This window comes from Drosophila subpulchrella, chromosome 3L (genome assembly GCF_014743375.2).
Source record: "Drosophila subpulchrella strain 33 F10 #4 breed RU33 chromosome 3L, RU_Dsub_v1.1 Primary Assembly, whole genome shotgun sequence".
Taxonomy (NCBI): domain Eukaryota; kingdom Metazoa; phylum Arthropoda; class Insecta; order Diptera; family Drosophilidae; genus Drosophila; species Drosophila subpulchrella.
The window spans coordinates 19,324,485-19,346,861 of NC_050612.1; the positions used below are offsets into that span (position 1 = coordinate 19,324,485).

The 22,377-nt window shown below is 36.5% G+C and overlaps 2 protein-coding genes across 5 annotated transcripts; both read left to right on the top strand.

Moving 5' to 3' along the window:
- The first annotated feature begins 2,063 nt into the window (after nucleotides 1-2,063).
- Nucleotides 2,064-20,305, top strand: LOC119552961 (serine/threonine-protein phosphatase rdgC). 4 transcript variants are annotated; one of them, XM_037862944.1, is made up of 13 exons: nucleotides 2,064-2,170; nucleotides 11,192-11,909; nucleotides 15,490-15,617; nucleotides 15,844-15,925; nucleotides 16,043-16,167; nucleotides 16,228-16,395; nucleotides 16,449-16,652; nucleotides 17,008-17,157; nucleotides 17,226-17,291; nucleotides 17,348-17,533; nucleotides 17,940-18,347; nucleotides 18,466-18,565; nucleotides 18,627-18,982. In XM_037862944.1, exons 2-13 carry the CDS (start codon nucleotides 11,642-11,644, stop codon nucleotides 18,980-18,982), a joined length of 2,241 nt encoding a protein of 746 aa, XP_037718872.1. In that variant the 5' UTR covers nucleotides 2,064-2,170; nucleotides 11,192-11,641. The 4 variants fall into 4 exon arrangements, with proteins under 4 accessions (XP_037718872.1, XP_037718873.1, XP_037718874.1 ...); XM_037862946.1 differs by lacking the exons at nucleotides 2,064-2,170; nucleotides 11,192-11,909 and adding exons at nucleotides 14,326-14,449; nucleotides 14,840-14,991; XM_037862945.1 differs by lacking the exon at nucleotides 2,064-2,170 and having other exon boundaries at nucleotides 11,642-11,909; nucleotides 18,627-20,305.
- Nucleotides 20,306-20,438: 133 nt separating this feature from the next.
- Nucleotides 20,439-21,607, top strand: LOC119552960. The gene is made up of 2 exons (XM_037862943.1): nucleotides 20,439-21,484; nucleotides 21,547-21,607. The coding sequence occupies exons 1-2, from the start codon at nucleotides 20,665-20,667 to the stop codon at nucleotides 21,552-21,554; spliced, it is 828 nt and encodes a 275-aa protein (XP_037718871.1). The 5' UTR covers nucleotides 20,439-20,664; the 3' UTR covers nucleotides 21,555-21,607.
- The last annotated feature ends 770 nt before the right edge of the window (nucleotides 21,608-22,377 follow it).

Genomic DNA, 22,377 nt, shown 5'->3' on the forward strand with positions numbered 1-22,377 from the left:
GCCAATAAGAACAGCCCCGAGGACACGCGACCTTTCGGAAATCCACGAGTGCTTTGTACTTGCCTCCCTGCACTTTTATCTGAAGGCTGTATTTGAACGTGTCTTGTGGATTTCAATATCGAGGGACAATGCAAATACCATTTCAATGGTGATGATGGGTAAAAGGAGTAACAAAGTAAAGTGTAGCAAACATCGTTACACGTAGGTTTATAACAAGACAAGCCAATTTTATTTAAATGTTAAGTGTTTCCCCAAGCAACTTAGCTGAAACGTCTTTTAGTATTTGTTTTATTTTTCCTTATAAAATTAAAGAATAATTAAACTTAACCACAAACTAAAATCTTTTCACCTTCAAGAGTTACCAAGAAGAGGATGCCTGATGAACAACTAATCTTGGGATCCGGAGGACTAACTAATCCGTAACTGAATCGACATGTATGGGAAGCATTTCGAATTTTCCCATCCAGTTGAAGGAGACGTATCCGTGGGGGGATTAGTTCCTCGCTGTCTACGTATCTTCATCTGCCCCAGGCTTGTTTGTATTCATGAAATGCAGAGAAAGTTTACCGATTGCAGCGGAAACTTGTATCGCACGCACCTTCGCTAACTGAATTCGATGTGGGCCCAAACATTCCGTAACCACTAATAGCGGGTTCCCCCCTCCCAGGACCTTAATTGCCATTAAAGTTAAAGCTCCGGCTGCCGAAAACCCAAAATCGGGTCAGTGTGAAGGAGCTGGGGGACAGCCCTAATTTTTGGTTTCGTGAATTTCAGCTACAAAATCCCCTTGGGGCCGCAGCCCAAAATCACACCGAGTGGCCAACTGAAGGCTTGGCGGCCTTTTGACTATCCATATACATGTACATATACGACACAAAGGCCAGGGAACCGACCAAATAATCAATATACAAGAAAGGAACCAAAACAAAGCTCTTGATTGTGTCAAATGATTTCTAAACATTTCAAAAGAATTTTCAAAAAAGTGTTTGTTAGTGGGAACCTTCGTTTTTATAAATAAATTATTGCCATCAAACAGGTGTCACATAAGGTAGGCTGATATGGCAACAGAAACAAACAATTAAAAGTATTTAAAATAATTCTCTTCTAAAAGTATTTTATGTTGTTTTTTAATAATAATAATAATCTAATAACTTGCTCATTCTTTCAAGAGGAAAACTATTGAGCCTATAATAACATTAAAATATATATAATACATTGATTTTAATAATTATTTTGGCGGTAAGTGCTAAAACTAAAATAGGTTTCTCTTATAGAAGAACCTCTTTAATCTGGATAGATTCAGAACTAATGGCTTTTTGTTGGTTCCTCTTTTTAGTCTGTTTTTTTTTCTTAACCATTCAACACAACTTGCACGTCTGGTTGAAGTTTTAGCTGAAGATGCATATCATAAATTCGAAATGCAAACACGAGGGACGTTATCAAACTTGGCATCTTTGGATTAGCATCGCTGCTCTGCTCGCTCTCTTAACCACACAGAGAGAAAAAATCTAAGATAAAAGAAGAAATAAATGGGAAAAATGTGAAGATTACTGATGATTGTACTTATAAGTTAATTATTATTAAATACATTTAAATATTATAAGTTAAATAGGTTGAATTAAAATTATTATCTCTAAAAGGCTTTAAATTGTGATATGGATTTGATTTCAATGTAATTTTAGGGATCTATATTTTATATGAAATATATTGGAATTTTGAAGGATTAATATTCGCTCGTTTAATCTAATTTTTGTTCATACTTAATATGTGAATAAGTTTTGCTTTTAATAGCTGAACTTCATTAAAGTAAAAACTATTTTTGTCAGGAAACTATTTTCTTGAGTGTACTCGGAATGCGTGGGAGAGAGCGAGAGAGCCGCGCGCAGCCTCCGCAGCAAAATGAACAGGAATGGCAATGAAACGGGGCAATCAGCTGATGCGGCCATCGCTCTTTGTTTTGCTTTCGGCAGCATGGCAGCAAATGTGGAGAGTAAGAGAGAGTGAGAGGTAGGCGGCGACGCCGACCGAGGCTGAGGCAGCGACTGAGGCAGAGGCCAAAAAGGATTTCCGAGCTTGTGGCCTGCGTTCAGTTTGTAACGGTATTCCACGCGCCACGGTCGCCCGAATAACGGAACGCGACACACCCGTACATCCGTGCATCCGTACACCCGTACGTATACGTAATGCTCTCCGCTCAGTACGCGCTATTTCCGATCCATGGCAGCATATGCTTTTGGTTTTTGTTCTGGTTGTGGTTCTGGTTCTGGTCTTGGTCCCCCCTTTCCCTTTCCTTTGTCTTTATTTCTGGTTATATCTGTCACCACGAGCATTTTTGTGTGTGGCTTCATTTAATGCCTTTTGCCGCCTTCTATATGGCATACTCGGCGTATACGTATTTTTCTTGGACCCATGAAATTTCTGTGTTTGTTTACGCTCACTTGTGCCGCCGAAATGGAATAGTCCTGAATGCGCTGCATCGGCGGCACTATATCCTAAGTGCCAGCAAAAACTTTCTAACCGAATCGGATTTTCGCGCTCTTCAATCAAGTGCGTCGTTTCTAAACTACTAGTACAAATTCCCTGCATTAAATGGGATCAAAAATCTAAAATCGACCGACGCGTCGGATGAGAGACACTCGAAAATACTATATGTGAAAGAACATGCATTCCCAAACGTTCCATACATATAAATAGTACATCTGTCATTTGTACACCTAAAAAAACAGAAATCTTTTATATTTTTTATAAAATGTATCAATTTACCTGTTGAGGGAATCCTTCCTCTAGGAGATGTTTATTGATTCATATTCATGATTCAATGCAATGTTTTCATATCTTAAAAATGTTAATACTACACAAAGAAAATTCTGACGTTCTCATCTGATTTAAAAATGTTCTTAAAAATAGAACGACATTTATGAAAATGAAGATGTTTTTACTTTGCTCAAATCGAGTTGAATTGTCAGTATCTATATTGTATATCTCAACGATTAGTCCAATCAATAGTGTATACTTATCAAAAGGTTGTTAAATAAACTCAGTTTAACTTTTCTCTTCTCACCATTTCGTTTTAATGTTGAGAAAATTGATACTAAAATGTACTTACACGGTTTTTAAGAACGAATGATCTCAATTCAAGAACAATGTACACTGGTCGGCATATGTATTTTGACAAAATAAAAGTTAAGTATACTCATAACTTGAATTTACTTCTTGTAAACTATAGGCATCAATGGAAAGGTAATTTCAATGCCGTTTGAATGATACAATACATTTCTTTACCCATCCAGTACTTATTGAAAAGGACAAATTTGTGTAAATCAACTTTTAAATTTTTTTTTCAAACTTTTTTCCTCGACTTGAAAACTTAAACTTTTTGATGCAAAAAGTTTCTTCAAACAAAAATAATAGTAACTGCAAAAAGAATTTTTCAAAAATCATTTTCCTTATATTTTTTATGATTTTTTGAAGGTGACAATGTCGGAAAAAATTTGTATGAAAAAGAGAAAAATATGGCTCAAATGCCTGTTTTTAAGCATTTTCAAAAATTCATAAAAAATATAAGAAAAATGATTTTTGAAAAATTCTTTTTGCAGTTACTATTGTTTTTGTTTGAAGAAACTTTTTGCATCAAAAAATTTAAGTTTTCAAGACGAAGAAAAAAGTTTTTAAAAAAAATTTAAAAGTTGATTTACACAAATTTGTCCTTTTCAATAAGTACTGAATGGGTAAAGAAATGTATTGTATCATTCAAACGGCATTGAAATTACCTTTCCATTGATGCCTATAGTTTACAAGAAGTAAATTCAAGTTATGAGTATACTTAACTTTTATTTTGTCAAAATACATATGCCGACCACTGTACTTGAATATTACTCTCTGTGTAGGACTATTTATCAGATTTATTGTATGTGTGTTTTTTTTTAATTCAAAAATGTTCTGGTCTTTTAATATATATTCATTATTTAGCTCAGTTCATATTTTAAATATAATTAACTTTTTGGTGAAATATACATGATAGTCACTAAAAACATTACTGTGTATATCTCCTATTGAAATGCTTATATCTATATATATAAAAGAAAAGTCTTCTAAAAATTTAAAAATATTTAAAAAATACTTATTTAATAGTTCTTCTCCCTGTGTAAAATTGAATTTTAAAATATGTACTCATGTCGGTCATGAGCACGTCCAAGCAGGAGAAATGGTTAAATGGAAAAATAAGAACCAAAAGATATGAGAGGTGATGAAAAAACAAGACATGCAGCCAATTAATAATAGATAAACGATTCCATTACGATCCAAAGGTGGCTGCCATATGAATTAGTTATGGCATTTGGTATTCCGCATGAAAAAACGCAATGTTTGCACAATCCATTTATCCATTTGCTGTTTGCTTAGGGTGTATAAGTCCCGACAAGTATTATGTTAAGATATATGTATGTATATTTCTGACCTATCTTTTTGCCAGTCGGCGGTGGCGAACTTTTTAGGAAAATGAGGACAGACAAGTGCAGTGTTTTTAAAACAAACAAGCAAAAAAGCAATAACAAAAGACTTAGCCGAGCAGACTGACGAAAAAATGTAAATAAAAGCGGTGGGCTTCTAAAGTGTGCACATATTTTGAAAGAATACTCTTGGTGTCTGAAAATGTTTTGTGATTTATAGTGTGTCGGCAAAGCAATTTAATAAAATTATAAATTTGAACATATTTTTCGGCAAAGTAAACATGGCATTAAAGCAAGAAAGCTTTTTATTATTAGTTCCAAACATTATTATTCTTCTTCTTCTTCTATTTTTCTTTTAATTAAATATAATGAGATTTGAGTTAAGTCTTATAAACACTTTTCATGTGCTCAAATTGAATTCCCACCCCTATTAAACCAACATACTATATCAAGAGTTTTACGGGCATTGTGTATGCCAATTGAAATAAGCAAGTTTATTATTGCATACCCATAACCCTAGCCTGCCTAAATAATAGCGACCAACTAAACATGACCATACAAAAATATCCCCGAAATATTGAGGTGTTCATAAAAACAGACGCACGGACACGTATGAATTGGATTGGGGATTGAATCCGAGTAGGAATTTATTAGGTCCTTTACCTTGTGCCCGATTTCTTGTGCCCACACCACAACCGTACTCATAATTTGGGCAACCTGCCCACTCGGATTCGGGCCAATTGATGGCGGACCGGCGGAAGATTAGCAACCGCCCACCTCCGAGCGGTTGTAAAAGTGAGAATGAGTTTTATGTGCCCCACAGGCAACAAATCTCGTTGACGTTTGGCATTTGATTTCCAGCCTTTTCCTTACGCTCCCTTTGTTTCCACGGGATTCGGGATCTAACTTACTTATATTCGTGATTTCGTTTATTTTTCCCACAGTTCGGTTGAGTTTTTTTATTTTTTCGCACGAATTCCCGACGGCTTCTTTCTTGGGGCGACACGCCAGGAGCCCTCAAATTTCTCACCACTTCCGATTTAATTTTTTTTGTTATGGCTTTACTTTTTGCTTATCCCCAATTTTCCACGGTCACCGAAACAGTGCCAAAGCAGCTCCTTGAAGTTGCCTTGTTTCTGGTGTTCTCCTAACACGAAATGCCAAGTTCGAGTCATTTAAATTCGGTACAAAGTTGCGGTAAGAGTCTTCCCACAATGTCGGCTTGAATTAGGTTGATTGTGCAAAAGTTTCATTGTCGGTCCGCGAAAATCGGACTGAAACCAAAAAGCAATTAACTTAAGGCTATTAACCAAGTTTCTGGGGGAATATGTTTAAGTACGGATTTACAAGGGAATATTTAAGAGTTTAAGGAAAGGAGTTTGCCAGAAATTTCAAAGTTATCAGTAAGATGGGATATTGTTGATGCAAGATGTTAATGGATTCCAATGGATAAGAAATTACCTCCATTTAATTAAATACGAATTTTAAGAAATTTTATATCCATAAGGCTAAATAAACCTAAAACAGGCAGGATATTACGAGTCCGTCGGAAGGAATTTCAAGCAAGCCGCACATTAAGAGCCCCCAGACATCCATTCGTTCATCCAAACAAGATAAGAAATTTAAAACTCTTAACAAAAATCGATTAAATTAAGCAGTTTAGCTTTCATCCCCCAGGGAGCGAGGTGCCGTCATTTTCACGCCTGATTTGTTAACCAAAACGAAGGCATCAGGTCGGTATTCGGATACTTTTCCATGGCAATTAAGCCGCCGCGTTTGTTCACTTTTTTCGGCTACACTGGGATAAAAGTTGTGCGTTCTACAGCAATGCAATTCATCAAATATAAGTACTGAAAGTCAATTTTCACATAATCGCATGAAAGCCATAAACGTTTTCCTGCTCAGACTCGCTTTACAGCCCTTCAAATGTTACCTTTCCCTTTGCATCCTCCTCAAATTGTGCAGTCATCAAGTATGAAAAGAAAGTAAAAGCTTTCTTTCAGAGCCTCCCTCAACGAATCGCCACATAAACGATGCAATCAGGCTTATACATATTTAAAAAATACTCTTTTGGTACATTTTTTAGCCATTCTGGGTTTTACGCTAAATCACCCAGCCACCTAACAAAGGTGGAAAATAAAGCACATTTTGAATGTGCTTTTGAGGTTCTCCCTTTTCTGAGTGTAGTTAGGGTGAATAAATCATGGTTCTCACAGCTGGCTGGAAATTTTAGTCCATATGGCTGTAGGTGTCGGCTGCCGACGCCCAATCTGCGTTAATTCCCAATTTGGTTTATAAATAAAAGTAACAAATCGGGCCCTAACGATGACGAACATCAGCATCCGGAGCTGACATCATTTCAGAGTCGTTAAAACCTTCGCCCCGTTAATGGGCTTCCCCAAAAGAGACTTTGGGTAGTAAAACTGCAAAATTGAACGGAATACCTTTATGGGCAGCGCGTGATGCGTCCATTGGTCCTTGCAGGTCCTTGCAGGTCCTTGGCATCCCACCTGTAAGCCTATAGGTGTACCTGTTACCAGGCACGTGTCCTCCAACAATTTTACAACGGCAACTTAATTAAAAGCGTAGAAAACTAAATTACCTGTCGAAGAATTTGAGTGAACAAATTTCTCGACTGACCTTGCGAGTCCCGATAATTAGCTCAATTATTTTTAGGGGGGAAATAAAAGCAAATTAGTGAGACACTCTGCAAAATTAGCGCTCATAATGAATTTATCGAGTAGCTTTTAAAGTGAAATTTGTCAAAGTTGTAGGTACATGCAAAAAAATAGTTTTGTAATGAATTTGATGAAGCGATTTTATATTTATTTATTATTTATACAGATTTTACAGTTAAAAATGCTAAAAGCGTTTCTTTGTTTACTTAATTGGCTTTATAAACTGTGAGTTAATATTACAGTTCAGCTTGGTGAGAAAATAAATATTAAACGAACAATAATCCCAAAACAAAGGAAAATGTGTGTGCACTGTTTTCATTCTGAATTGAATGGATACATTTTTTTATTGATGATACAACAATACAAACCTGATATTTAAATTTAATTTCATTTAACTAAGGTAATCAGATTTTTTGGGTTTACAAGTGTAAAATTGTATCTTATTATTTGCATTACATATATTTTGTCACAGATTTAGTGAGTGATTCACTTGTCAAAGATTTGTTAAGTGACCTATTTATTTTATTAGACATTTTTGTCAATCGAGGTCAAGAAAATAAAGGCGAGACACAAGGGCCACTTTCCCATCAATAAGGGATATTAAAGAAATTATTGTTTACCCATACATTAATGCAGCCACCGACTCCGAGTTGAAACATTATCTTCAGTAAATACTAACTTAATTGCTGCTGGGCCCCATAAGCATTGTCTGCGGAACCGAAATGCGGGCAAATTTGCTGATTGTCACACAGGCTGACGTGCAATTTATCGTAATTGAGTCAGGCCAACAATCATTTTTTGATCGCTCCACACACGCACTTGGGGAAAATGCTGGAAAATGGGTGGCGCAGGAGGGGGAACTTGAGGGAAAACCCCGATGAGTTGGCAGGACCCATTACGGCCAGTGTCCGTTTTCTGTCTGAAAATGCCAACTTCTGCTGCCCGCTCTTTGCCAAGGGATTAATGGACAAATAACGTATTCCCGCCTGCAAATGTGCTGGCGGATAATCTCATTATCTGGCTGTCTTGACCCAAGAAATCCGGACATCGACCGGCCGCCCGGAAACCGGAAATTGGCCACTAGCCTGTGGTAATTGAAATAAATAGAGTTGGCTCTTGGCCACCTAAAAGTGGGCTAGCAATTCTTCGAATCAATCAACTTGGCCTAAAACCTTTTTCGTCACTGCCAACTGCATTAATTGGCTTATATTGGCTTTTATTTGCTGGTACAAGAAAGATGACTTTTGTGTTTACCAAAAAGCTACGGAGTTATTTGGCATTTAAGTTCCTTAAATTGAAGACATTTAAATGGAACAAGTGTATTTAACATCAAATAAAATACGTTAAGCTCTGTAAATTGCCTAGTAATTTCAAGATAAATACTCAATATATTTTAAAGAAATTTTAAACAAAAGCGGTCGTGCAATTGGGCTTTTAAGAATGGTCTTTGAATTCTCAGAATTAGCTTAACTTTTATCCATCATTGTCAACTGCGTTAATTGGCTTAAATGGCTAATTCTCTGAGTCAGATGAATGTTGAATTTGTCATCTTATTGAAGTGAAATATTTTCTGACTGCGCAAGTCTTTGCCAAATTGAATTTAAAAGTTTTACACATTGAGGAAAAACTTGGAGTTTCTAAATTTCGGGTCTATTAATTCGCAGAAAATAGCTAATCAGGCCTAATGATTTATGTTGAGTTCGTTAACGTTTTTAGGAAAGCTTTACAAGTGAAGACTAATTAGAATAAGTAATCCAAGTCGAAGTCGTATTAATCATCGTTTCAATGTTAAATATGTCCAGCCAACTTCTAACCTATATTTATGTCTAAAAAATGCCCAGCCTACGCTTAAAAAGTGATTTATTATTTTTGGGTCCGAGCCATATTCAATTTCACAGTTAAACAATGTGACCGAAAATCTTTAAAGAATTTAAGCCATTTAAGCTGTAAGTCATGTTCACTTTAGACAAATTAAATTTCGATAAAAGCCTCGCGCCTGGTTCTCCCGCTACATTTACATTTTTTCCTAACGAAATTTTCGCGCGGAAAGTGCCAAAAGCACTGCCAATGTCGGCGTTGTATGGGTCCTTCTTTTGTATTTTATTCGAAAGCAGTTTACCTGGTGAGGAGCCAATTTCTTTTTCGGCTAAGTGGGGGTTAAGTGTTCACCCAAGTTCCACAATCTTCGGCTACAGAATGTAATAATTGAAATTTGCATGAGTATTAGAGTTCAAAGAGAGGATGATAGAGGTTTGCAAACTTGGCAACCAATCTACACAAAATTCTTATTCATGGCGTTTAAGTTAAATATTTTCATGGGATAAAACGATATTTTTATGTACCACAAATTTAATTTTTCTGTATACAGAATAATTTGATTACCAGCAAATCGAGGACAAAATAATTCCTTTGTCGATTAAAGCTTTAAAATGTTTGTGTTGACATTAGCAAATCTCATATCAAATGAATAATAAATGGCTTTTCTCTAAGCCGTTTAAATAGTTTTTATTGTACGAATTAGATTATAAAAATTCTTGGGTGATTTTCCTAAATAAGAAATATTTTAACAAGGTAAACTGAGTTAATCTTATTAACACCAAGTTTTTTTAAAACACCTTAGGATACATATTCACTGAAAAAAGTTATCAATTTTAAAGCTATCGGTTAAATATTCCTAAATTTTATTTTTAAAGAAAATAATTGTACATTTTTTTATTATTATATCTTAGCTTAAAGTACATTTAAATTGCCAATTACATTTGAGGCCATGCTTTCATTAGTAATTGCATTAAGATGGTAAAATTTAATGTAGTGAAACGTAATTTCCTGCAAGTATAATATATTCCTTGCCTACATAAGCTCCGGAAGAAACATTGTGGCATCTGCAAAGTCTCACCGGAATATATGGGCAAAAATAATGTGGGAAAAGTAGCAAATGAAACGCTTTTCTGGCAAATAAATTTCTGGCTATTCCATTTGGCACTATGTTTCCAGCGATTAATCAATACCACCTTTAACGCTGCCTTTATATTTAGGACTCGCCCCATCGAATGGGTCCTTGGTCCTTGGGCCGCTACAGGTTAGCATTTTAATTTCACACTCGGTGGATCTGCCGTCGGTGTGGGAGCTGTCTGCGAGTGTGGCTGTCCGTGTGGCTTTATGGCTCAATTGGTGAAAATTGGTTTGTTTGTCTGCAGCCACTCAAGGGAACTCTGGCTTCATAGAAGCTGACAGGCACAAAGGACAAAGGACCTCGGGCACAACCCGTTCCGGTGGATATAGCACTAGCATATATATACATATCATATCTATACTATATAGTGGTCGCGTGTCGGTTGAACGGCTCTAGCACCTCAAAACCCCAGTCCCGCAAAAAGGAAACATAAACATAAATGCTGGACAAAAGGGGGGTTGTATCTCTTTCGTCCTGACCAGAAAAGCCATCCCTCGCCTGCAGCAGCCAATTGATTCGATACATAATATCAAGGCTTTTTACATATGTTTTGCTGCCCTTTACTGGTAATCACCTATGCATGAATTATATTTCTTGGTCTCGCCGTGGGCGATGTGGGATACCATAATTTGCATATTGTTATGGCACTTTTGTTGGCCTCTTGTTCAAAATGATAATAAATACAGTTCCTTATGATATTTTAAAGGAGTTATATAATGTTATAAAGTTATTTCGAATTTATTAAGGCTTTTTATTGTTTTTATCAGATCAAGACGGTCCGAAGAAATAGGAAAGTGCTTTGTAATTGCAATAGAATTACCTCTACCATTAAGTACAAATTGCTTGTATTTGTAGCCTTAACATAAACAAGTTGACCACAATCAAAATGGGCATTACATAATAACCAAAACAAACAATAATTACAATAGGGTGTTGGACTACCACGTCATCGTGGTTGAGTAAGCAATAATATTGAATGTCCCGAGTTTTCTAATTTCAAGTTAAATTTGCATGCATAATTCATTTGCAGCTAATGCAAAAGTTGTTCTTAATGTTTCCCCCAAGATAAATCCCGAAAATATTTAAATCACTTTCGTTGTGTTTTTCTTTAGCATTCAAGAATCGGATTTTGCACAAAGGAAATATGAGAAGCGCAATCAGCAACAGCGCAATGAATAAATTACGCGAAAATAAAATCAATTTGCATTAAGAGCTGAAGACGAGCGACCAGCCAACGTCGGACCCGTCAGACGTACTACTGCTACTGCTGCTTGGACCCCTCGAGAACCCTGGAGAACCTAAACGTATACCATCCCTCATCCACCGACTGACAGCCATTTGAAGGACAAACAAGGCTAGGCGCTGGCCCATGAGCTGCCGGGCGGGCAAATTATATTACCTTGTCAGGCGAGTGACATAAGGCGGACCTCTCGCCCTCTTGGAACCGCAACCCGCATCCAAAGCCCATGTGTGGATCTCAGTGAGGTGACTGGTGGGTGGTGGCTTCTCGGAGGCACTGGGGTCACGTCTTGGATTACTAAATCGCCATCGCCATCGCCGGAATGCTACGCAGCTGCGTGTGCCTGCGCACCGAGGAGGACGGGAAGCGGCGCAGCTCCTCCGTGGAAGACGCCTCCTCGTGCCGCTCGTCGGAAATAGAGCGCGTGGGCGCCAGCATGCAGACTTTGGGCCCCAATGGACAGCCGCAGTCATCCGCCGCGCAGACGAGCACCAGGGCCTCCAGTCTGCTGCAGCTCTTCCAGCGGCGAGGTTGGTGCAAGCACTTCCGCAAGCCGCTCCGGGGCATGAGCGCCTCCCGGGCCGAAAAGAGTGAGTATAGATAGTCCTGTCATCAAGACCTGGAGCAAAGAAGATTGTATAAAGATTTTACAAATACAAGAAATGAGTTTTTTTTATCAGAAATTACCGAGATCTAGTTATACCCTTTTCAAATCTACAAAAGGTTGGACGTCTATGATTATCAAATTACTTTTTTTTTAAATATAACAAATATTATATATAAAAGCATTACCAGCTGAACTATAAACCCCCCACCCATAGCACCTAGAAATATGGTATTCTTCGAATAGAATGCATAGCTTATACATACTTTTCTCTCCTTAAAAAACCAAAGCAAGCTGAAAAAACACTGATCTGACCAAATTTTTTAAAGATCTCTGAAATAATATTATTATTATAATGAATATATGCATCTTCAGCTTACAAATCAAGTCTTGCTTAGCCGCCCAAAAAAGTATGCTTTGTTTTTTGTGTTCAGGATTGAATTCTTAAAACTAGAAATCATTCTCACTTGTTTTTTTCTGTGCACAATCATCAGGTTTATTTAAAGGGGATTTGTGGGAAACGGGCAATGAAACCAACGATTGCAACTAACCTAATCCAGCTACTAGGGTCTATGGGCCTCACAAAATAAAAGCTCCCCAGGGCAAATGCCCCATTGGTTTTATTACCCATTTAAAAATGAGACCTTTACAGCCAGGCCTATTTTAAAATAGTATCCAAAAATATTTTTTATACTGCAGCCAAAATTTAGCAGTCAAAACTTTTGATGGGGTCATCATAAATTTCAAATTGCTTTAAATATCTCTCTCTTTTCTTACACTACAATATAGATAAAATAAACTTTAGATTAACACTTTCCAAAACTACTAACATTATAATGTGTTGAAGATATCAGTTAAAATACCAAGGATCAAAGAAGCTCATTTTTTAAACAAAATATCTAAATATTTTCCTTTTTTACCAGTGCCGGACATACCTTCATAAGATTTAAAACAAAAACGGTTCATAACGTTCATAATGTGAATATTAAATAGCTGCCCAATTTTCCTAAATTTCAACTCGTAAGTGGACATATTTTAGCACTTACTATTACCATGTGGCCGGAATACATAATAAGTGGGTTAAGCGCAACTTTATTACTATGTTTAACATTCGCGTTGGGTGCTAAAACTTGGGTTTTTGTAGTCGGCTACAAAGTAAAGACTTTTGGGGACCTTGTACTGCAGTTGCATTTGCCCTTTCCCGGCTTTTTGAAACACTCAGTTGCTTTGGCCAAGTTTGTCTGTTGTGGTGTTCCGGCGCTTGCGCTAACTTTTATTTATTGTTCCAATTTGCTATACAAACGGTTCAGGTGGATCTAAAAAGCCAGAGACACTACATAAGCAAAGGAGGAAACAAACAAAAAAAACCTCAGGCAGCCGCCTTGGCTGGACAGCTGGCTATTAGTGAAAACCCGACTATAAACCTACATACACGATGTATATATGAACACATAGTAGACTCAGCGAGTCACGCAGCAAGAAATTAACCCACAAGCACGCGGACGTGGACGCAAATTGGAAAAGGGAAAGGTTACCATCACCCCAGACCATAGTTTTTTGTAGGTAATTGGGGAAAGCACAGTGGGAAGGTTTCGGCAAAGTTGCTAGCAAAAACAGGATATTCAATAATTTTGGGAAGACGTATCCTTGCAATGTAAGTTGATGCAAATAATATTGGAGTCGCAAAAAGTATTCTAAAGTTACACAGAGGAAATTCTGACGTTCTCAACTGAGTTGAACTTGTTCTTAAAAATAGAAAGAAATTTTTGAAGTTGAATTTGCGGTATTTACATTGTGTATTCCAACAACTAAACTATTATTCCAGTCATTAGTGTATACTTGTTAAAAAGTTGTTAAATAAACTCAATTTAACTTTTATCTTGTCACCATTTCGTTCCGATATTGAGAACATTAATACCAAATTGTACTTACACGGTTTTCAAGAACGAATGTTCTCAATTCAAGAACAATATACTTAAATATCTCTCTCTATATACGGACTTAAAGAACCTATTATCCATAACAATAAGTATAATTGAACAAAAATTCAGAAAATGAATAATAAATTCTTTTTGAAGTATTTGACTTATATCACACCTCCGATAATTTTAATATTTTGTCGGAGAGTAACTGTTGTTTCTCAATTTACTTAAAAAGGATACGACTGTAGTATTCTAATATTTTTGAGAATGTAAAAAAAAGGGCAATATTATAGTCAAAACATGATATATCTACTTTGTATCCTTAGGAAATGTTTTCTGTTTTCCCTTTTTTAAGTGTCAACAGAAATCGTTATTTGGCCCATTGTGTGAGTGGCAAAAGTTGAAAAAGAACATTTAAGCCAAAGAAAGCTGAATGCAGGCCGTGGGTATAGCGTACGAAATGAGCAGTTTTAGGTTCCAGTTCCAGTCGGTCGTCTATCTAGTTTCAAGTGTGTACGGACAAATGTAAAATGTCAGACAGAACAGCTCTTGGTTGAAGATTTTTCTATTGGATAAATTCGCATTTATAAGCAAAAACCGTCGTGTAAATTGTGGAATAATTACTTAGTACTTGATGTTTATCGAAAGTGGAATTTAATAACCGTTCAATTAAAATAAATTGCTTGATATATTCAATAAAATGTATTGCAAGTAAAAACTAATAATTTATTGTAATTGAAATTTGAGATGACTAATGGCCATTAAGCTTAACGAGCATTCCATTTAACACATGTGACACTCAAATAACCGAGATAATTGATTTAAAGGACATTTAAGGGTAGACAATTTTTTGATAAGCTAAAAACGTTGTAATAAGTTTACATATTAACGATGGTTAATAATTTGTTCAGATCTTAAAGGATTTTTGTGAATGGATGTGACTTACATTTATTTCTGAAAAGATCCTGAATATTGATTGTCAAATCCTTTTCAGTTCGGTATTTCTGTGAATCCGATTTATATAATACTTACAAGCGGAAAGAAGTTTTCAGCGGATGTCGAAACGTTAACAAAAGCCCCGTCTTATGGGTTGCATAAATTTGAAAAAGAATAGAGCGCCACCTTCGCCACCAGACCTAGAGACAAGTGTGTAAAGACTTTAAAGCGGCTAAAAAATAATTATAGCTGCGTAAATGTTAATCAGTTGTTAGCCCGAAAAAACCCCCAGAAAAGACCCTTCCCCAGCCACAGTCTTTGACGTTTTCAGCATTGTGTTAATAGCAGACGAATAAATTTGCATCAAAATGGATGAGAACGGCAAGTACTTTGTGGGAGTAATCATGTCGAATCCCCAAGTCCCCGCACCCCGAATCCCGACCCGATTAAAATTCCCTGATTAAAATGTGTATATATTTCGTTAAGTGTACTGTACTGTGAGTAATAAGCGACCGAGGCCAAAATGTCAAGGGGGAAAAACTTGGCAGCCGAAAATTTCTAGTGGCTTCATTGGCCATAACAAAGACTTTCAAAATGTTGCATATTACTTGCCCCATGCAGGTTGCCCTTGATGTTTTTAGACCCCTCATAAAATACTTTATTGGTCCTGAAGTAAAGTCTTAAAATCCTTACCCATATATTTTGCAGCCATCCGAGCGGCAATATTTATCCAGAAATGGTATCGCAGGCATCAGGCCCGTCGCGAAATGCAGAGGCGTTGCAACTGGCAGATCTTCCAGAACCTGGAGTATGCCAGCGAACAGGACCAGGCTGAGGTGAGTAGATATATACAGGGCATATATAAGACTTTTATATGGGTGAAGGCGCCACAGAGAGCATAAGAGACCCAGAAAACAAAAAGAACCCTCGACGACGTCGGTCAAGTGCATTTGTAGAGTTTCAAAAGTCGATAGCAATCAACTCAGCCGTGAAACTTTGTCGCAAGTGCATTGTTGACCCACTCCCTGCTAATTTATTTTCATTCCCTCCGTTCTCCCATAGCTATACAAATTCTTCAATGACCTCATTAAGCACATGCCCCAGGCTGCGGGCAGGAAGAATCAGTACCAAGGATCCGCTCATGGTGGGTTTGGTAGTCCTTAAAATCCATAAGCTTATTTCCCTATCCTTAAGTGTTTAAAAAAAAGTCCTTGTTAAATTTTATTATATATATTTCTAAACATAATACCCTTGACATTAGTTTCCGTACTGGATGATAAAGACGACCTCGTTGAAGAGTTTGGAGACATTGTGAATGCCAAAATTGAGTTGCCAATACGAAAAAACCATATCGATCTATTGATTGACGTCTTCCGCAAGAAACGGGTAGGAAACTAAAAACAAAGGTTTTTGATTTCAAATTTTTATAAATGCTTTGTTTTGCAGGGAAACCGATTGCATCCAAAATATGTGGCCCTAATCCTACGCGAGGCTGCCAAATCCCTAAAGCAGCTGCCCAATATTTCCCCGGTATCCACGGCTGTTTCCCAACAAGTTACGGTTTGTGGGGATCTTCACGGAAAATTGGACGATCTTCTTGTGGTTCTGCATAAGGTAGGGATTGCTTTCCTCTAAGTTTGTAACTATTATTGAATCATCTTTTGCAGAACGGGCTTCCTTCATCTTCCAATCCCTACGTGTTCAATGGCGACTTTGTGGACAGGGGCAAGCGGGGCTTGGAGGTCCTTCTGTTGCTCCTCTCACTCTATTTGGCTTTCCCCAATGCAGTTTTCCTCAACCGCGGAAACCACGAGGACAGTGTTATGAATGCCCGCTATGGATTTATTAGGGAGGTGGAAAGCAAGTACCCTGTAAGTAATAGATCCTGCACATAGAAAAATAACTATACAGTTTCTTAATGAAAATATTTCATTAGAATAAAAAAATTAAATTGCTATTGACAATTCATAGTCAAATTAGATTTTGGGAAAAATAGGTCTTTTGAAAAATAAATAAAAATAGCATACGCATATTAAGTAAAGTAAAAGTTGTAATCTGTAATGCTATTTTTATGTGCATATTAAATTCGACTTAAGTTAAAATGTAAATTTTTTAAAATATAATAAAATATTATCGAAATATTATAGTTAATAATTAATCTGTAAAAATCTATAGATGTTATAACATTGATGATGACGTAAATTAACAATATTTTTTCCTGTGCAGCGAAATCACAAGCGAATTCTGGCCTTCATCGACGAGGTCTACCGATGGCTTCCCCTTGGCTCTGTGCTCAATAGCAGAGTGTTAATCGTCCACGGAGGTTTTTCGGATAGCACAAGCCTAGATCTTATCAAAAGTATTGACAGGGGCAAGGTAAATTTATTCCACCCAATGCTAACCCACCATAAATTCCTTTACCATTTTATTTCAACCACTTGCAGTATGTGTCTATTTTGCGGCCTCCACTGACGGATGGCGAGCCACTGGACAAAACCGAGTGGCAGCAGGTAATGGGGGATAATATCACCTACAGGAAATATATGAATACAAGGTGTTATTTCAGATCTTCGACATTATGTGGAGCGATCCGCAGGCCACAATGGGTTGTGTTCCGAACACCCTAAGAGGAGCTGGTGTTTGGTTTGGTCCGGATGTGACCGACAACTTCCTCCAGCGACATCGACTCAGCTACGTCATTCGGTCCCACGAATGCAAGCCCAATGGTCATGAGTTTATGCATGACAACAAGGTGGGTCTATCTTTTCTTTACTTTATTACTCACTATAAAATAATAGTGAATATTGGAAGAGGACTTCTTGCATAAAGTAGAACGTTTTAATACCCATAAGTAGGTATATTTTTGCCAATATATTGAGGTGGTCATTCCAGAGCCCCCACCACTTTGACCTGTCAGCCATGCATTTGCAATTTACATGCATAGTGAATTAAGAGGATAATGGGAATATTGCGGTTGAATAATAATTATTACAAGCGGCCATAAGTGTATTGATTTGTTTAGTTAATTTGGACATGTGACATGTGCCAACTGAGTGAATTTTGTGGCATGGCAAGATTATTAAACGAGATTTATACAACTGGTTTATAAAGGCTCGTCAGCTTCTAATTCTATATATTTCTGTCCTCTATATTCATAGATAATCACAATTTTTTCGGCCTCGAATTACTATGCCATTGGATCCAATAAAGGGGCTTATATTCGCCTGAATAACCAGCTAATGCCCCATTTTGTTCAGTATATATCGGCGGCATCACAAACAAAGCGATTGTCTTTCAAACAGCGAATGGGCATTGTGGAAAGTTCGGCGCTCAAGGAGTTGGCGGTGCGTATGCGTGATCATCGCGATGAATTGGAGGACGAGTTCAGGAGGTACGATCCCAAGGATAGTGGTCACATATCCATTTCAAACTGGTGCAAGGTGATGGAGAAGGTCACCAAGTTGGGACTGCCCTGGCGACTTCTTCGCGAAAAACTGGCCCCGGGAACAGATAGCCAGAAGGTTAATTACAACAGGACCCTGGATTTGTTGGACACTGATGTAATAGTAAGTAGTTACCTCAAGTAAAAAAAATATATAATTCCATTTAGAAAAAAATTAAGTTTATTATTTTAGTTCTAAGTTTGTAGACTAATAAACTGACTGTTTTGTATTATTATTTTAGCTCGAAGCTGAAGCTGACGGCATGTCAGTAATGGACGCTCTATATGCCAACAAGGCAAGCTTGGTGGCCATTTTTAATATCATTGATGCTGATAATTCTGGTATGGTCAAAGAAATCTTTATACTCGTAAATATCCTCATAATAAGTTTTATATGTCTCAGGCGAAATCACACTAGATGAGTTTGAAACTGCAATTGATTTACTGGTGGCACATATGCCAGGTGCCTATTCCAAGGCAGAGATGCTAGAGAAATGCCGAATGATGGATCTAAATGGAGATGGTAAAGTGGATCTGAACGAATTTCTGGAGGCATTTAGGTTGAGTGATCTGCACAGGAAGGAGCAGCAGGACGAGAATATAAGGAGACGTTCTACTGGCAGATCGGCCATAGCTAAAACCGCTTCAGATCCCGTGGCATTGTTGGCCGACAAGATCTCAAAAAATACGCTGGTTGTGGAACACGACATCGATCCCACGGACTGCGAGTCTAAAGTTATTGATCCTAAGAAGTCATAAGCTAACCAAATTATTAAGAAACTAGCTAAGTTTATGTTTTTTGATAAAGTTTTCAATAAGGATTTTATTTGCTCCACTTTAAGCATTTAAAGCACATTCGTTTTTGTTTAAGTCACTTATTTAAAATATAAAATATGTTGCAAACGAATGTTAACACTTACGTATAAAAATTACCAAAAATAAAAAAAAAATTAAAGGTAAAACATATGAGATCTCTAAAAAAGAAAAAACATACTGCTAATGTCACAACATTTCTTAGCATATTTAATGGCCATTCCCCTACGCTTTTGATTTAAATGATATATAGTTATAACAATCTATAATGCACTCTTTTATAAGCTATATTGAGAAATAATTAATGAAGTACTTTAAAATTTTAAGACATTTAAAAAAAGATATTGTTGGACAAATATGTTATGTCAAATTTACAAAACCAAATATCAGACGCTTTATATTAAAATATAGGCATAAAAACATACATATTAACTGTTTATCTAACTAACAAAGTTAATGCCCATGGGATCAACTTTAAATTTAATATACCACTACGGCTAGTTCTAAAATTTTAAAAATTTGACATGTTAACTAAAAAAATCATTCTATTAAAAGACATTTTCCTTCTCGTAACATAATTAATCCTAAACGATTATGTTGTGCTTTAAATTTTTATTAATATAGAAGTAAAACGACGTTGAAAACATAGATTGAAGTCTTAACAAGTTTAATGCTTTTGAACCACCATGCGATTTATAAAGTATATTTTGTAAGTAAGCAGTTTAAAGATAGTTATAATAAATGATATTAATTACATACCTCACAAGAACCATGCTTTGGCACAAGTATTTAAGTGCAACTTTTAAACAGCTTGCCAAATTCATATCACAAAACCTTTAGTTTCCAAATTGTCATTGAAATAAATACAAAAAGCATTCGAGGCGAGCAAATAAAAACACCTAGAGTTTCACCAATGCAACGCAATAAAATCCCTGATATCAGTTATAAAAATTTTACCTTAGGATAAGATGTTCCGGAGACATTTATAGTTGCTCCTACCTAATAAAAAAGTAATTTATTCAAAAGATCGTAATCGAGTACCTATGACAAGCTAAAACAAAAACGCTTCTAAACAGGCACTACTGGACCAATAAATTTAGCCAATCGTTGGCAGTTAAATAATAACACACTATGCTAGTCATCAATTAACATTATTCTAATGTATATCTACTATAAGAAGCACCTGTCCCCTATTTGTATTTTGAGCCACATTTCAACGATAGACAAAATATTTTCCAGGAACTTTATTAATAAATATGTTGAATAATACACGACTCATATTTTTTCTTGTTCGGGTGCTATAAGTGTGTTTAATTTCATATTCGTACGAAGGGGAAGATACTAAAAATGTTGTAAATATGACTTATCAAAAACAATAGTAGGACAATTGAACGGAGTAGTTTTAATGGGGTTTTAATGTTTAAAATTTAGCTGATAATCTAAAACTCCCAAAGATTATGGCTTAAAAATAATTTAAGTTGTTGTTTTCCTACCAAAATTATACTTAGTAAGCCTATGCAGCTAATTTCACTTTGCAATAAACTGCTCTAAAACCGTACAAAAATTATAGAAATATAGAAAAAAAATTATTTAGACTACGTGTATTTTATTATCGAAATTGCCTGTTTATGGAGAGGTCACAGTTTTCCATTCCAATAAATCCAAATGCAAAATATCTCCCCAATTCAATCTCGAATGTTTTGTATAGCATTCAGAAATTTGATCAAAGCACTCTTGCTTGGCCGACCTACCAACGAAAAAAGGACGTCTGTAAGGGAAAAAAGGTTCGATCGCCTCCGGAAGTTCCTCTAGCCGGAACTGCATCCTGTATGATCCCAAAAAAAAAATGCTGTGCGTTAAGTTGTAACTCAAAGGCAGCGAAGAATAATACCTTCTATCAAATTCTTCAAGCCAGTCAAGATCAGCCGCATTTTGAAGATAGTTCCAGATGTAAATATAAAAGTAATGAAGCCCAATTTAAACGTGATTCCAAAAACGACAGCATTTACAATGACATATACGATATAGTAAAGACGCACGTTAATAAAAAAAGGCAACCCCAATATGAAAAGTCCCCAGATCGACAGATTTCACCTACTAAGCAACCTCCTTTGTTGGAAGTCTATAAAATTCGTCCGGTCCCAACGGAAAGCAGGGAGATAAGAAGCAAACATCTCAAGTCAAATGATAGATCAGCACCAAAATCATCTAAAGTCAATTATCCAATAATATATATCAATAAACTTCGAGAAAGAACCAATGAGCTTTCGACTTCCAAAGGCCGTCAGTCTAAACCGAAGTCATCTATATCCAAATCATCCAAGAAAGAGTTCTTCGAATTTCCAACAAGAGGCAACAAGCAAAAAGAAAATGTAAAAGAAGAAACCTATAGGTCAACGCATCCTTTTGATGATATATTTCAAGCCCGAAAGAGAATCGCACAGACAAGTATAAAAAAAGAAAAAATCAATGCAAGTCCTGAAAATAACTCAAATGTTCCTACCACCCAGGATCCTAATAAAGATGCCCAACAGGTTCGAGAGTTAAGGTCAAACCAGCTTACTTACAAACATCCTATCAATGATAAATTTAAAGGTCGAGAGAAAACCGCAGAGAAAAGTATAAAAAAAGAAAATAAAGTTAAAGATGGTCTACAGGTCAGAAAAAAATCCGATGAGACCAATGAGGAGAAACAGAGTTACAGAGTAGGTAGCGATACGACTGCCCCTAAATTAGATTCCAGTTCTTCTGTTTCCAAACATCACGTAAAGAGAACTAATAAAGTTCGAAAGAGGTTAAGAACAAGTAGAGATCTGCTGAGAAATTCCGAAGAAGAAACAGGCAGGAAAATCTCCACAAAAGATCCTGAAGCCATAAAAAAGCCGGCCTCCAGGTTAAAGTCCTTTAAAAACCAAAATTTAAATGATATGATATATATTGTTCGGGGAAGAAATTCGAAAGGGGCAACAACGGCATCTATTGTTGGCGGACGCCCTAAAAATGAGATTTATAAGATTCAAGAAAGAAATATTGAGACAAAAGAAAAGGAAAAGGAGAAAGAAAAGGAAAAGGAAAAGGAAGAAAACTTAATACAGGAATCGTATAAGACAAATTCTTTTTTTCTAGGAAGATCAGTGGAGCACTTAAAGCACCAGCGGAAATATAAACCCAAGTCAGTCGGGAAGACAAGTTTATCAAAATCAAAGTCCCCCATGGCAAATCGTCCTGTTAAAACGACGGGTCAAGAGATACCCCAAGCAACCAAAATGCATCAGGAAAGTTTTAAAGAAAAAACCGAGAAGACAGACACTTCTTCAAAAGCTGCCTCCCAAGATGATGCA

Excerpts from the sequence above, each read along its gene's own strand:
- LOC119552961 (XM_037862944.1), top strand. The coding sequence starts at position 11,642 with ATGCTACGCAGCTGCGTGTGCCTGCGCACCGAGGAGGACGGGAAGCGG. Across the intron at positions 11,910-15,489 it reads CGCCTCCCGGGCCGAAAAGA|CCATCCGAGCGGCAATATTT; the intron begins GTGAGTATAGAT and ends TATATTTTGCAG. Across the intron at positions 17,158-17,225 it reads AAAGTATTGACAGGGGCAAG|TATGTGTCTATTTTGCGGCC; the intron begins GTAAATTTATTC and ends AACCACTTGCAG.
- LOC119552960 (XM_037862943.1), top strand. The coding sequence starts at position 20,665 with ATGGAGAGGTCACAGTTTTCCATTCCAATAAATCCAAATGCAAAATAT.